The 14,391-nt window shown below is 44.1% G+C and overlaps 1 protein-coding gene across 11 annotated transcripts in view; it reads left to right on the top strand.

Moving 5' to 3' along the window:
- Window positions 1–14,391, top strand: part of ADD1 (adducin 1) — a 39,104-nt gene that overhangs the window by 7,295 nt on the left and 17,418 nt on the right. For 6 of the 11 annotated variants that reach the window (XM_026699777.2, XM_026699779.2, XM_087936537.1 and 3 more), the window contains exons 2-10: window positions 1,911–2,120; window positions 3,165–3,327; window positions 3,835–3,986; window positions 4,993–5,073; window positions 6,758–6,907; window positions 8,633–8,776; window positions 8,873–8,971; window positions 9,654–9,830; window positions 11,875–12,240. In XM_026699777.2, the coding sequence (XP_026555562.2) occupies window positions 1,929–2,120; window positions 3,165–3,327; window positions 3,835–3,986; window positions 4,993–5,073; window positions 6,758–6,907; window positions 8,633–8,776; window positions 8,873–8,971; window positions 9,654–9,830; window positions 11,875–12,240 (1,524 nt within the window). In that variant the 5' untranslated portion in view covers window positions 1,911–1,928. The remainder of the gene's footprint in view (window positions 1–1,910; window positions 2,121–3,164; window positions 3,328–3,834; window positions 3,987–4,992; window positions 5,074–6,757; window positions 6,908–8,632; window positions 8,777–8,872; window positions 8,972–9,653; window positions 9,831–11,874; window positions 12,241–14,391) is intronic. The other 5 variants (XM_026699778.2, XM_087936538.1, XM_087936543.1 and 2 more) reach the window with 1 other exon arrangement.

Genomic DNA, 14,391 nt, shown 5'->3' with positions numbered 1-14,391 from the left:
AGACAGTCTCTCCCCCCACCCCCTTTTCATCAACAGGCTGGGAGTTGGCCTCCTGGCAGGGGCGATACAAAAAAATATGGTGTTCCCTGCAAACCCACAGCGCGATCCATAAATGTCAGTGAGAGTTGAGGTGCAGGAAATCTGTATCAGTAGTCCTCGACTGAACAACCAAAATGGAGCCCCAAATTTCTATTGCAGTTTGTTCAGCGAATCTTGCCCTGTTTTACGACCTTTCTTGCCACAGTTGTTAAGTGAATCACTGCAGTGGCTGAGTTAGTCACACGGTTGTTAAGCGAGTTCCGCTTCCCCGGTGACTTTGTTTCTTAGAAGGTCACAGAAAGGGGATCTGTGACCTTGGTAGACTGCAGCTGTTATCAGCGCAAATCTGTTGCCAACCGTCTGAATTTTTGAGCCTGTGACCAGCTGCAATCATATGAAAAACGGTCCTAAGTCCCTTTTTTCAATGCTGTTGTAACTTTCAGCGGTCACTAAACTACTGTAAGTCGAGGTGGAATCCTTAAAACTGGGAATTTTCTTTTTTGAATTTTTGGGACTGTATAAAAAAATATAAAATGTGATTTATGAAAATTAACTGGTAGTCACGAGAGCTCTGCAGATAATACAATAGAATTCTTTTATTGGCCAAATGTGGTTGGACACACAAGGAATTTGTCTTGGTGCAAATGCTCTCAGTGTACATAAAAAGAAAAGATACGTTCGTCAAGAGTCAAGACTCATCAGGTACAACAACACTTAATAATAGTCGTAGGGTACAAATAAGCAATCAAATCATACTAGGAAACAGTCAATATAGATCGTAAGGATACAAGCGACAAAGTTACAGTCATACAGTCACAAGTGGGAGGGGATGGGCGATAAGGAGGGACGAGAAGATTAATAGTAATAGTAGTGCAGACTTTGCAAATAGTTGGACAGTGTGGAGGGAATTATTTGTTTAGCAGAGTGACGGCGTTTGGGATAAAACTGTTCTTGCGTCTAGTTGTTCTGGTGTGCAATGCTCTATAGCGTCGTTTTTAGGGAAGGAGTTGAAACAGTTTATGTCTGGGATGTGCAGGGTCCTGTAGATATTTTCACAGCCCTCTTTTTGATTTGTGCAGTATGGATGTCCTCGATTGAAGGCAGGTTGGTAGCCATTGTTTTTTCTGCAGTCCTAATCACTCTCTGGAGTCCGTGTCTGTCCTGTTGGGTTGCAGAACCAAACCAGACAGTTATAGAGGTGCAGATGACAGACTCCATCATTCCTCTGTAGAACTGGATCAGCAGCTCCTTGGTTAGTAGCCCTCGACATAGCATTGTAATGCTTACTTAGATTTGTAGTGTGAAAAAGGAAGTTCTATCACTGAAAAGTGACTTACGACCATTTTTCACACTCATGACTTGTTTCAACACCCCCATGAACAGAAGTTTCCTTCAGAAGTTGTGGGTGCTGCATCACTGGAGAACTTTTCAAGAAGAGGCTGGACAGCCACTTGTCTGAGATTGTCTAGGTTCTCCTGCTTGAGAAGGGGGCTGGACTAGAAGACCTCCAAGGTCCCTTCCAGTTCTATTCTGATTCAGTGGTTATGCGATTTACATTCAGATGCTTGACAACTGGTTCATATTTATGACCGTTGCTGTTTCCCGAGGTCATGTGAATCATATTTTACAACTTTCTGATCAGCAAATGGGAAAGCCAGATTCACTTCATCATGTGACTAACAACTGCAGTGATTCACTTAACAACTGGAATAAGAAAGGTCGTAAAATGGGACAAAACTCACTTAACAAATTTCTCACCTAGCGACATAATTTCTGGGATCAATTGTGCTTGTTCTGTTTCCAGTTGCTTTAACAGAAACTGCTTGATATCTTTTTTTTAAAAAAAAATTGTTTTCTTCTCACTTTTGCAGCACGATTGAAACTGTACTATGAATGGTGAAACGAGAGCGGAGGTGGTAACTTCACCACCTCCAACAGCTCCACACAAAGAGAGATACTTTGACAGAGTTGATGAAAATAACCCTGACTACTTGCGAGAGAGGAACATGGCTCCCGACCTTCGCCAGGATTTCAATATGATGGAACAGAAGAAGAGAGTTTCCATGATCCTCCAAAGCCCTGTAAGAATATATAATCACATTTCCCCCCCAAGGCATGACTATAGGAAAGAAGCACGTAACAAGTTATAGATGCTGAGAATGCATAGCAAGCTGCGAGAGAAAAAAAATGAGAAAATTTAATTAATTTAATTAAAATGCTCTGTGCTTTAAAGACACTTTCAAAGAAGATAGGTTGAATGTGTGACCGAAGTCAGAAAAGCCTCTTAAAGTGTACGTGTGCGTGTTTCCTCGAAAAGCACTGTTTGTCCCTTAGCTCCTATTTCTAATGCGGTTTCATTTGGAGAAATAGTTTGGAGAAATAATATATTTTTCTTCTTGCTGTTGTTATTGAACCAAAATAGTGATAAAATACCAGAATATTACATTCTAAACACTGCAGTACATGAACTTCAGAGAATTAAGGGGTGCTGCAGGCCAAATTATTTCCTACATAAAATTGGTAAACCAGTATAATCAAAGCTGCATAATATTCTGCGACACACTCCCTCCTTGAAAAATCCTACAGATGCTCCTTGATTTACAACCATTTTAATGATGGAACAGAATTACAACAGTCTCAGTAAAGATGCTTTATGGGTCATCAACAACTTCTGGCCATCAGGCAAAATGTTGCACCACCACCCCTGCGATCGCATGATCTGGGTGCTCAGCAAACCTGATTGCACTTACCGCCGGGTTGTCAAGTACTTTGTAATTATGTGGTCCCCAGTTGCAGCCTTCTCTGCCGGCTTCCCCATAAAATCATTGGGGAAGCCAGTAGGGAAGGTTTGCAAGCTGATGACTCTTGCTGAGAAGACCCCCCTCCCTATTTCTGGAGGCTGGCTGAAAGGGTTGCCTGCTGAGGGGAGCTGAAATTCCCTCCAGAGAATTTCCCTCAGAGTGGCCCGCTGAGAGGAGCTGAAATTTTCAGGCCAGGTCCTGAAAATTTCTGCTCCATTCCTGCACCCCAGTGAAGAGCCTGTTCTTACGCAAGGAGTTGGGCACCAAGTCAAGTCACGGCTCTGTCAAGCACTCTTTTCACAGGCAGTATTGCTCTTTTATTAGGCATTTTGTGAAGAGTTGGAATCCATGATCCAGGAACAGTTCAAGAAAGGGAAGAATCCTACAGGCCTGCTGGCTCTACAACAGATTGCAGACTTCATGACGGCCAGCGTTCCCAACGTCTACCCACCTGCTCCTCAAGGAGGCATGACTGCCTTAAACATGAGTGAGTCCTGGGGGCGGCGGCTGATGACACCTTGGCTGTACAGGTAGTCCTCGACTTAATGACCGCAGTTTAGCCCCAAGTTTCTGTTGTTTTTAAAGTGAGTTTGGCCCCATTTTACGGCTTTTCTTGCCGCAGTTCTTACGTAAATCACTGCCATTGATAGAAATTAGTAACCCGGTCATTAACTGAATCTGGCTTCCCCATTGACTTTCCCTGTCAGAAGGTCTCAAAAGGGGATCAACATGACCTTGGGATGCAGCGACGGTCGTAAATATGAACTGGTCTCCAAGCCTCTGAATTTTGATCCCTGGTCGTGGCGATGCTGCAAAATTTGTAACTCTGAAAAACGTTCCTTAAGTCACTTATTTTTGCGCTGCCATTGCAACTTTGAGCGGTCACTGTTGTAAAGAGCTACCTGTAGTTCTGTGTTTTAGTAATTGGCAACCGTTTTAATTCAGTGCTCAAATTAAAATTGCATTTTTTTCCCCATGTACCTTTTCTTTTCAGGCCTCGGGATGGTGACGCCTGTGAACGATCTGCGGGGATCAGATTCCATCGCTTACGAGAAAGGAGAGAAACTACTACGGTGCAAATTGGCTGCTTTCTACAGGCTGGCCGATCTCTTTGGCTGGTCGCAGCTTATTTACAATCACATCACTGTGAGTACGCAGTTCCCTAGGAGAAAGAAAACGGGGAAATTCCAATCCCGTTCAAGCCAAGCCAAGCCCCAAAGCAATAAAGTTATAATCCGCATAAACTAAATTGCACAAAGTCTGTTAGCCTGGGAGAAGAAGAAAAAGAAAAAGAAAGACAAAACCAGAAGCCACCTATCTCTGGACCGTCATTCTACATGAGAATGCCCACGCACCCTCAACCCCCAGTGGGACAGATTTTCACACAGAATGACTGCCCTGCAATAGGTGACTTCTGCTTCTGTCTTTTTTCTTTCAAAGGCAAAAGAAGTTTGTCTTCTGCCTTTTTCATGCTGGGAGCATGAACTGGGGGGACCCGCCCTGCTGTTTCAGGGGTGGGTGGTGGGCCTTTCCTTCCCTTGGAATTTGCCACCTCCTGGGTGTAAAGTGGCAGGTCCAGCCTTCAGGTGCCTGTCCAGGGTGAGGAGTCTTGTGAGCACAGCAGAATAGTACTCGTCCTTCCTCCCTTTCTGTTTCTTTCCTTCCTTTTCATTTCCTTCCTCCCTCCCTCCCTCCCATCTTTCCTCCCTTCTATCCCTTTTCTTCCTCCCTCCCTCCCTTTGCGCTTAAGGCAAGGGTCTTCCAACTTGGCAAGTTTAAGACTTGTGGACTTCAACTCCCATAATTCCTGAGCTAACATGCCTGGAGGAGGAATTCTGGGAGTTGAAGTCCACAAGTCTTAACAGCTGTCAAGTTTGGAGACCCCTGCCTTAAAGGGGAGGTATTAGGTTTGCTGTTTTTGCTGAGATCCAAAACAGGGATTCTCTCTGCCGAAGCCTATTTTCAACCATGGAATTGCTGATGAGGTTAGCAGGAATCCAGGATCATTTCTGCTGAGAAACCAAAGAGGGAAGAACCCAGGACCGCCTGGGCAAATCAGCAGATTTTTTTTTGATTTATTGATTTTTCAATCCATCTGAATTTTCTGCATTTCAGATTGTGGCTTTCAGAGCTTTCTTCTTTATATTTGCAGGTCAGAGTAAATTTGGAGCAGGAACATTTTCTGATTGTGCCTTTTGGACTTCTCTATAGTGAAGTTACTGCATCCAGCTTGGTAAGTGAAAAATTGTAAAAAAAATAATAATCTTGAATGTCTTAACTCATTGCCAATTAGAACAAGTGAGTGCCTCATTTAAATCTTGGATTGGGGCCTTCTTATTTAAGCCTTCATTTCTTATCTTCCTAAGTCAAATTGCACATGTTGCGTAAAAGTGGTTTGAATTATAATGTCATTACCGGATTCCTGTTTCCAAGATGCCTCGCCCTAGAGCCAAGAAAGAATGTGAGAAAAATTAATTATCCAAATGTCCTTGGATACTCTTATGTTGTTTCATCTAAACAAAAAAATATATATCCCTAACTGTAAAAGCTTTTCTGTAGATCAGCATCATAAATACCCAACTTCCATTCTCTCTCTCTCTCTCTCTCTCTCTCTCTCTCTCTCTCTCTCCCTCTCCCTCCCTCCCCCTCTCCCTCCCTCCCTCCCTCCCCCCCTGCCCTCCCATGCATGCTACTCATGACTGCTGAGGTGCCAAAAAAGCTAACACAATCCTTAGTTGTATAAACAGAGGCATAGAATCAAAATCAGGTGAAAATACCATTTTATAAAGCCTTAGTAAGGCCACATCCGGAATACTGCATCCAGTTTTGCTCACCACATTACAAAGGAGATGTTAAGACTTTGGAAAAAGTGCAGAGAAGAGCAGCTAAGATGATTAAAGGCCTGGAGACTAAAACCTATGAACAACAGTTGCAGGAATTGGGTTGGCTAGTCTAGAGAAAAGAAGGACTAGTGGGGACATGATAGCAGTCTTCCAATACTGCTGCAAAGAGGAGGAGGTCGATTTATTTTCCAAAGCCCCAGAAGGCAAAGAGAAGAAACAGTAGGTGGAAATTCATCAAGGACAGAAGCAACCTGAAATTCAGCAGAAACTTCCTGACAGTGAGGATAATTAACCAGTGGAACAGCTTGCCTCCAGAAGTTGTGGGTGCTCCATCACTGGAGGATTTTAAGAAGAGACATTTTCTAAAATGGTATAGGATCTCTTGTTTGAGCAGGGTGTTGGGCTAGAGTACCTCCAAGGTCTCTTCTAGCCTAGTCTAGTCTATTCTTATTCTCTATCCTATTTTTATTATTCTATTCTATTCTTATTCTCTCTTCTATTTTTTCTTCTCTTCTCTTCTCTTCTCTTCTCTTCTCTTCTCTTCTCTTCTCTTCTCTTCTCTTCTCTTCTCTCTCCTCTCCTCTACTATTCCATTCCATTCCATTCCATTCCATTCCATTCCATTCCATATTTTCTCTTCTCTTCTATTTTATTCTATTCTATTCCATTCCTTTTCCACTTCCACTTCCATTCCTTATTCTCTCTCCTCTCCTCTCCTCTCCTCTCCTCTACTATTCCATTCCATTCCATTCCATATTTTCTATTCTATTCTATTCTATTCTATTCTATTCTATTCTATTCTATTCTATTCTATTCTATTTCCATTCCATTCCTTATTCTCTCTTCTCTTCTCTTCTCTTCTCTTCTCTTCTCTTCTCTTCTCTTCTCTCTTCTCTCTTCTCTCTTCTCTCTTCTCTTCTCTTCCGTTATTATTCCATTCCATTCCACTCTGCTCTACTTCTGCTCTATTCACCCTTCTATTTGTTACTCCATTCTCTATTGTCTTCTTTCCCTCCTGCGGGAAGAGAGTTAGAATAATTATTCGGCCAATAACCCCCCATCTTCTGTTACCAGGTGAAAGTGAACTTCCAAGGGGACGTCATTGATCGCGGGAGCACTAACTTGGGGATCAACCCGGCCGGCTTCACCTTGCACTCAGCCATCTACGCCGCCCGCCCGGATGTCAAGTGCATTGTTCACATCCACACTCCTGCAGGAGCAGCGGTAAGAGAGTTCTCCGCCTCCCCTGCACAGCTCGGAAATAGCAGAGCGCCTTCATGACAAGCCACGTAGTGCAGGTCTTCCTCATCTGAATAGCCGTTCATTTGGTGGCCATTTGAGAAAAAAAAGACGACCATTTTTCACACTTTTATGACCCTGGCGACAGCCCCATGCTCACCTGGTTTGCATTTGGGCACTTGACAGCTGACTCACATTTGTGTCCGTTGCAGTGTCCCGATTACCCTTTTTTGCCACCTCCTCACAAGCAAAGTCAATGGGGAAACCAGTTTCTTTCAACAACCCTGTTAATTTAACAAGCGCAGTGATTCATTTAACAGATGCAGCAAAACTCGTAGGAAGGGGCAAAGCTCACTTAACGAATGTCTCCTTTTGGGGCTCAGTTGTGTTCGTAAGCTGAGGACTACCAGTAGTAACGAAGGATACAGGCTGCCTTCATAGGATAGGGGTGGACAGCTATGACAATTCTATGACCTGTGGACTTTAAATCCCAGAATGCCTCGGGGATTCTGGGAATTGACGTCCACAGGTTGTCAAAGTTCTCCACCCCTGGTTTAGGAGTTGCTAAAAATCCAGATCTGCTGCACGAAAAAGAACCATGTCTTCCATTCATCTACGGTTTGAAGTTGGATGCTCCCAGCAGAGTGAAGCAATTTTCTGGGCTGAGCCCACAAGCCACAAGTTTTGCATACTTCAGTAGATTACAGATTTCCATAATATACTTCAATACCGCATTCCCAACTTTACTTTTTTTCCAATCGTCTTTTTAACGCTTTGGTAAATATTAAGTGGGTCCAATATTAAGGAAGCCGAAAACATATAAGCTTGTTCCTCTGAAATAAACATTTCCAACATAGACAGGTTGAAAGGGTTTTTTTTGCTACACAGCGTCTAGCGTGTCCAATAAAACAGACACTTGTTGAATTAATGCTGTCTTGAAATCATGGAATAATAAGTAGGTCTGTATTAGCATTATCCTTTTCCTATTTCCTATAGCATGTTATGACTATCACTTTGTTGCTTTTATCTTATGTTTTATGTTGATTGCTTTATTTAATATAACTATCATTTAATGTATCTTATGATTTATTATTGTATTTTATGATTATGATTGTGAATTATCACTTGTTGCTTGAATGTACACTGAGAGCTTACGCAGTAGAGACAAATTCTAAATTCCTTGTGTGTCCAATCACACTTGGCCAATAAAGAATTCTATTCCATTCTTCATTATTCTATTCTAATCCTTCATTCCATTATTTTCCTCTCCTTTCCTCTCCCCTCCTTTCCACTTCCCTTCTTCATTCTTCTCCTCTCCCCTCCTCTCCACTTCCCTTCATTCTTCTCTCCCCTTCCACATTCCTCTCCCCTCCCCTTCTTCATTCCTCTCCTCTATATTCTAACCTAATTCTTCATTCTGTTCTGTTCTGTTCCACTCTATTCCATCCTTATCCCTATCTTGTCTATCAGTATTTTTCAAAATGGCTGCTCTCAGTTGCGTCCCTTGGTTTTACTTTCCTGTTAGTTTTTGAGGACTTGCTTTGTTCTCAGAAATGACTTTTAGAGATGCCTTTTCCAGATGAGGGAATTGTGTCGTTTCCCCCCCTCCCCCCATCCAAAGTTGTCTTTCCTTTGAGAAGAGACATTTATAGGTAAGAGGACAACCAATTCATATACTGCTGTCAGTAAAATCCACAATAACATTCTCAGGTATCTGCGATGAAACGTGGCCTCTTGCCCATCTCACCAGAGGCACTGTCTCTCGGGGAAGTGGCCTACCACGATTACCACGGCATTCTTGTGAACGAGGAGGAAAAGGCCCTGATTCAAAAGAATCTGGGCCCCAAAAGTAAAGTGAGTATCTAGACCATCCCATTTACAAAGAGCTGGCAGAAAAGGTCGACTTTGTCTGACTCAGAGCATCTTTATTTCTCTCCTTGGCTGCTCCAGGTCCTCATCCTCCGAAATCACGGCTTGGTATCCGTTGGCGAAAGCGTGGAGGAGGCTTTCTATTATATTCACAATTTGGTTGTTGCATGTGAGATCCAAGTAAGCAATGTTACTTTCTGGATTTATCTACTTCAAGTTGGTTTTGGGGATACTGCGTAACCCAAAGCAGCTGAATTAAAAGCATGCCTATGGAAAAGGCATAGCGGGATGAAAGCGTCAAAATCCCGACCGACGAGCCCAACCAAAGTAAGCACGGCTGAGATGATCCGATCTCGGAATGCAGAACTTTATTGAGTACATCATTTCGGCACCTATGATGGCAAAAGCGGATCTGACTGTTCCTTGTGCAAACCCACAAAGTCAAAGTTCAGGTTCTCCCTCCCTCCAATTTGATCAGGTCACATTGTCCAATGGAGTCTCCTGGTGGTGTTGTGAGAAAGTCTGTTGGCTCTTGATAAAACCACCTGCCCAAACGTCCTTGGTTCTCATTCCTGGCATCTCAAAGTCTGGAACCTACATTCTATCTCCCCCTTTTCCTCCCCCTCAATAGTTTGCTGGTAATCTGAGAAGCAATAAAAGTTGCAACAGCCAAAAGCAGCTTTTGAAGCTTAGCAGAAAGACTTCTGTATTTTTTTTTTGGGGGGGGGGGGGCGTTGGTTTAATTAAAGAGATAAATCCTACTAGAGTGGGTTGTAACGTGGCATGTAACCCAAGATTAGACTCTACGGCTGGCGCTTTGATTTATGTCTCCTCATTACTATTTGCTGCTCACTTTTTGCAGGTACGAACCCTGGCCAGTGCAGGTGGGGCAGACAATTTGGTCCTGCTGGATCCCAGCAAATACAAATCCAGGCCTCACTGCCACGAGTCTGCCGCGGGGGAAGGGGCAGTGCCTCACCCCAAATGGCAGACTGGAGAACAAGAATTTGAAGCCCTCATGCGAATGCTTGACAATTTGGTAAGCCAGACGTCCTGCTGCGACCTATAGAGTCCGTTTTAGGTGAGATGGGTAGCTGTACAAATATGACAGAGGATGGACAGACGGACGTCTCAATATCACGAAGCTCTTGTGGCTGACGCCCTCAAAGTTTTCTTCTTCCTTAAGGAGAAGTCCGTCCTCCCCGTGTCCCGTCCCCACTCCCCCCGTGGATTTGATTCTGCTACTCATTGCTAACTGCAGGGGGCGCCGCTCATCTCTGTTTCAAGGCCATTGAGCCAGCACGGTCCAAAGATGTTTCCGTGGTCATGTGGCCAGCATGAGATCATGGAGAGCTATTCCCTTCCCAAAGGAAAATGCAGTGGAGAGTGAAACACAGCATTCAAAGCTTGGTCAATCATCGCAGCGCCAGAGGAATCTTTCAGCAACACTTAATGTTCATTTTCTCGCAAGAGAAGATCATTATCTGTAGCCTCAGGGTTGAATTTGTGGCTCAGGGTTGAACGTTTCATTATCCAGCGAGTTGGGTAATGAAAGGGCAGCAAACAAATAGCCAAGCCCAAAGAGCGCCCAGGAACTCACAATTCATTTTCTTTATAATAATATTCGGAGAGTTTACTTCCACCTTCAGGGCAGCGTCCTTCACTCCTGGTTTACACAGTTTGTTCACAGGAAAGTAGGACCGCAAGGGAAGGCTGAGATAGCTATCTGTGATGGCCTTGGCTGCCACTTATTGAAATGACCAATTCCAAACTTAACCCTTTTTAGGATAAGATGAGTATGCAGGTGGGCCAAATGGCTCTGTTTACGAGCGCAGTGGTTAGAATGCGGTATTGCAGGCTTACTCTGCTGGCTGCTGGCAGTTCGATCCTGACCAGCTCAAGGTTGACTCAGCTTTCTATCCTTCCGAGGTGGGTCAAATGAATGTTGGGGGCAAGAGGCTGACTCTGTAAAACTGCTTAGAGAGGGCTGTAAAACCACTGTGAATACATCTCAAGTGCTATTGCTAGTGTATTCCTTCCTTCCTTCCTTTCTTCCACCCACCCACCCACCGTGGTTAGAATGCAGTATTTCAGGCTAACTCTGTCCACAACCAGGAGTTCGATCCTGACTGGAGACGTCTATCCTTCTGAGGTGGGTAAAATGAGGACCCAGATTGCCCACATCTCGGGGGCACACACTCTGTAAACCATTTTGAGAGGGCCGTAAAGCACTGTGAAGCAGTAAATAAGTCTAAATGCTACTGCTAGTCCGTCCGTCCTTTCCTTCCTCCCCTCCCCCCCTCCCCCCCTCCCTCCCAGTGGTTAGAATGCAGTATTTCAGGCTAACTCTGCCCACTGCCAGCAGTTTGATCCTAACCTGCTCAAGGTTGACTCAGCCTTCCGTCCTTCAGAGGTGGGTAAAATGAGGACCCAGATTGTTGGGGGCAAGAGGCTGACTCCATAAACCGCTTAGAGAGGGCTGTAAAGCGCTGTGAAGCAGTATATAAGCTTAAGTGCTACTGCTAGTCCTTCCTTCCCTTCCTCCCTCCCTCCCTCCTCCCTTCTTTTTTTTTTTTTAAACAGACTTTATTCAGTTTTTCACATTAAAAACAAAAATCTCTCTTTAGTGGACAACATATTTCCAGGTCATCATCTTTACATACAAATATGACAGAAATTATACATTAATATATGCATACTTAATTCTATTATTACCTTTTCCATTCCAGATTTTCAGTAAGGAGAGAAACAAACACATTAATTCTAGCCTCTTTCATTAATCTCAGTCAATTTTGTTTCATTTCAATTATTTCAAAAATAATCCTTTAGTATTTGTTTTTAAACATAAAGATAGAATGGTTAGAATGCGGCATTTCAGGCTAACTCTGCCCACAACCAGGAGTTCGATCCTTCCAAGGTGGGTAAATGGAGAGCCCAGATTGCCCACATCACAACACTGTAAACCACTTGGAGAGGGCTGTAAAGCACCATGAAGTGCTGTATAAGTCTTCAGTGCTGTGGCTGTTCCGGACGAATGCCGGGCCTTGTCCTGGACTGACTCTTCTCCTGTGGTCTTTCCTCAGGGCTACCGGACTGGCTACCCGTACCGATGCCCTGCTCTGAGGGAGAAGACTAAAAAGTTCAGTGAGGCGGAGGTTCCCGCTGCCGTCACCGGCTACTCTCTTGCTAGTGATGGGGACTCGGGCACTTGCTCTCCGCTGAGGCATAGCTTTCAGAGGCAGCAGCGGGAGAAGGCAAGGTGGCTAAATGCCAGCCGAGGGGATGACCCAGCTGAAGAAGGGCAGGATGGCGGCGGCGGCAGTGGCGGCGGCGGCAGCCCCAAGTCGAAGGCTAAGGTGTGGACGAACATTACACACGATCACGTGAAACCCTTGCTGCAGTCTCTCTCGTCCGGTGTCTGCGTGCCAAGCTGTATTACCAACTGCTTGGTCTGTGCCTACCTTACTGTTCATAGTTAGATGATGTAGAGCGACCGTCGGTGCCAGCTGCTGGGAGGCTTTGGATGCTAAGGAGCCCCAACACCCCCCAAAAAAAACCACTTTCTGATTCCCACCCCACCCCAAGCGGGAAACAACGTCCCCTGCCTCTCCGGCGAACAGTCATTCCGTGGGTGTGATGCCCACCGTTTAAATCGCTTTCAGGCAGAACGGATACCGTGCCGTATTCTCTTCTGGGCTCAACCCCCTGCTTACTTTTATAAACGCACGATTGGGGCTACTCTGGCCTTACAGTGGGGTCCATCTTGGCCTCCTTCTCAACAAATGCCTTGGCTTTAGACTCCTTTAGGCAGGTTTCCTAGATGAAAGCCAGACGGACGGGTCTGCTTTTGAGCAGCCCGTCCACCTCCGTCCCAGTTGAGATTCAGCCGCCGAGCCATGTGGCCCTCTTTTGCCTTTTCACACTGGCACCCCCCCCCAAAGCCTCCCAGGGCTGACCCCCCCTCCCCTTCTGCATGAAATGTTGCATGTGAGTAGGTGGCCGTAATTGAAGAGTCTTTCCTGGGGGGGGGGGTTTAGCCGGGGGTTGGGGATGGGCGGGTGGAGGCGGCATGATAAAGTTTGGCTGAGGTGTGGTCCAGAAGGGGCTTGGCGGGCGCTGCCTCCCGAAGACTCCAAGGCCATCATAGCTAACAGCTGCTTGGAGATAGGGATGTCAAATCCAGGTGTGCATGTGGCTGGCGGGTGACACTGGATGACTCTAGCGCTGAGCAGAAAAACCTGCCGTCCTTCAGAGCTACTCAAAGGGCAGCCCAGTTTAGGATTCCGCATCCTGTTGAGAATTTAGTTACCTTTAGTTCCTGTTTTTCCTTTGCGCCTCTTGACGCAAAGCCCAAATTTGGGTCTGTGCCTTTCAGGATACTGGGGAATAATGCAGTTGTTCTTATACACGCTTAATGACAGAACCGAGGGGAGATTTTTTTGATTATGGAGTGTTTTTTTTTCTTCCCTTTAAAAAAAAAATGCTACTACTGTTCAGATGTTGAAATACCACTTCTTCGGGAAATAAGCAAAATCAAACGTGCGTAAGAGTTTTGTATTTTCTTAGCACCCACAAATCGAGCTGAAGAACTAAGACCAATGAAAACTGAAATTATGGGAATACAATCTGATTTTGACACATTATAGTAGAACAGCTTTCAATCCCTATCCAGTAACTTCTGGTGTGTATATTTGATTTTTAAACTTTGTTTTATTTTTTTAAAAATCCAGTATGCTAAGGTTCTTAACATTGTTGCTAAATATCTTTTAATAAAAAGCTGGAGTAATTTTTATGTGAAAAGATAAGAACCAGTGAGTATCCATAGCTCCATGTTCATTCCATTTTTTTACTTCATGTTTGCAAAACATTTTTTTAAATTATGTTGCTTTTTAAGGAGTTCTATTTCTGGCTTTCCGTCTCAGAATTATTTTTGGGAGGAGCAGTATTTATGCAAAAACGGATTTGATTCAGAGTTGAGAGCTTACCCATGCAATAAGTCGTTTATTAACGGGGCCAAACATGTCCTTTCGAAAGAATAAATCTCATATTCATATTGGTAGGACAAACTGACTTCTAAGCTGCTAACTTTATTGGTTAAATTAAGCAACCTCCTGCAAAAAAACAAATCCCTTTTGTGAATGCTTTTTTTTTCCAGCTTCGGAGATGTGGTTTTTTGTTTTTTTGTTTAATATATGAAGCCATAAGCTTTATATAAAACAACGACATCACCAAACTCTTGTGTTAGGCTGCTCCATCTATCTGTCTGTGTAAAAAACGGTTTTGAAACTTTCTACTCTTTTTTTTTTGAGTTTCGTTTTGAATTTAAACTTTGGTGATGCCCACTCTTTTCTTCATGGGACAAAATTTAATCCACCTAGCCTGGTTATTATCATGCTGCTTTTCATATTTCTGTCATCTCGTGGTTTTCTGTTTGCTTTGATGTATTAAGATACCCGGGAAGTGAATCAATGATGTGGACACTTAAGAAAAATAAATGGTTGAGCGCAAAATCTCCCATTTCCAGTTTTATATTTCCATAATTGGTCCCATCTGGATGAATAGCCTGGCACTAAGCAGGCTTATCGTGCCCTGCAAGGGTT

Source organism: Pseudonaja textilis, chromosome 6 (genome assembly GCF_049901715.1).
Source record: "Pseudonaja textilis isolate UNSWEBS1 chromosome 6, rPseTex1.2, whole genome shotgun sequence".
NCBI lineage: Eukaryota > Metazoa > Chordata > Lepidosauria > Squamata > Elapidae > Pseudonaja > Pseudonaja textilis.
This window is presented reverse-complemented; position numbering and strand designations above follow the sequence as displayed.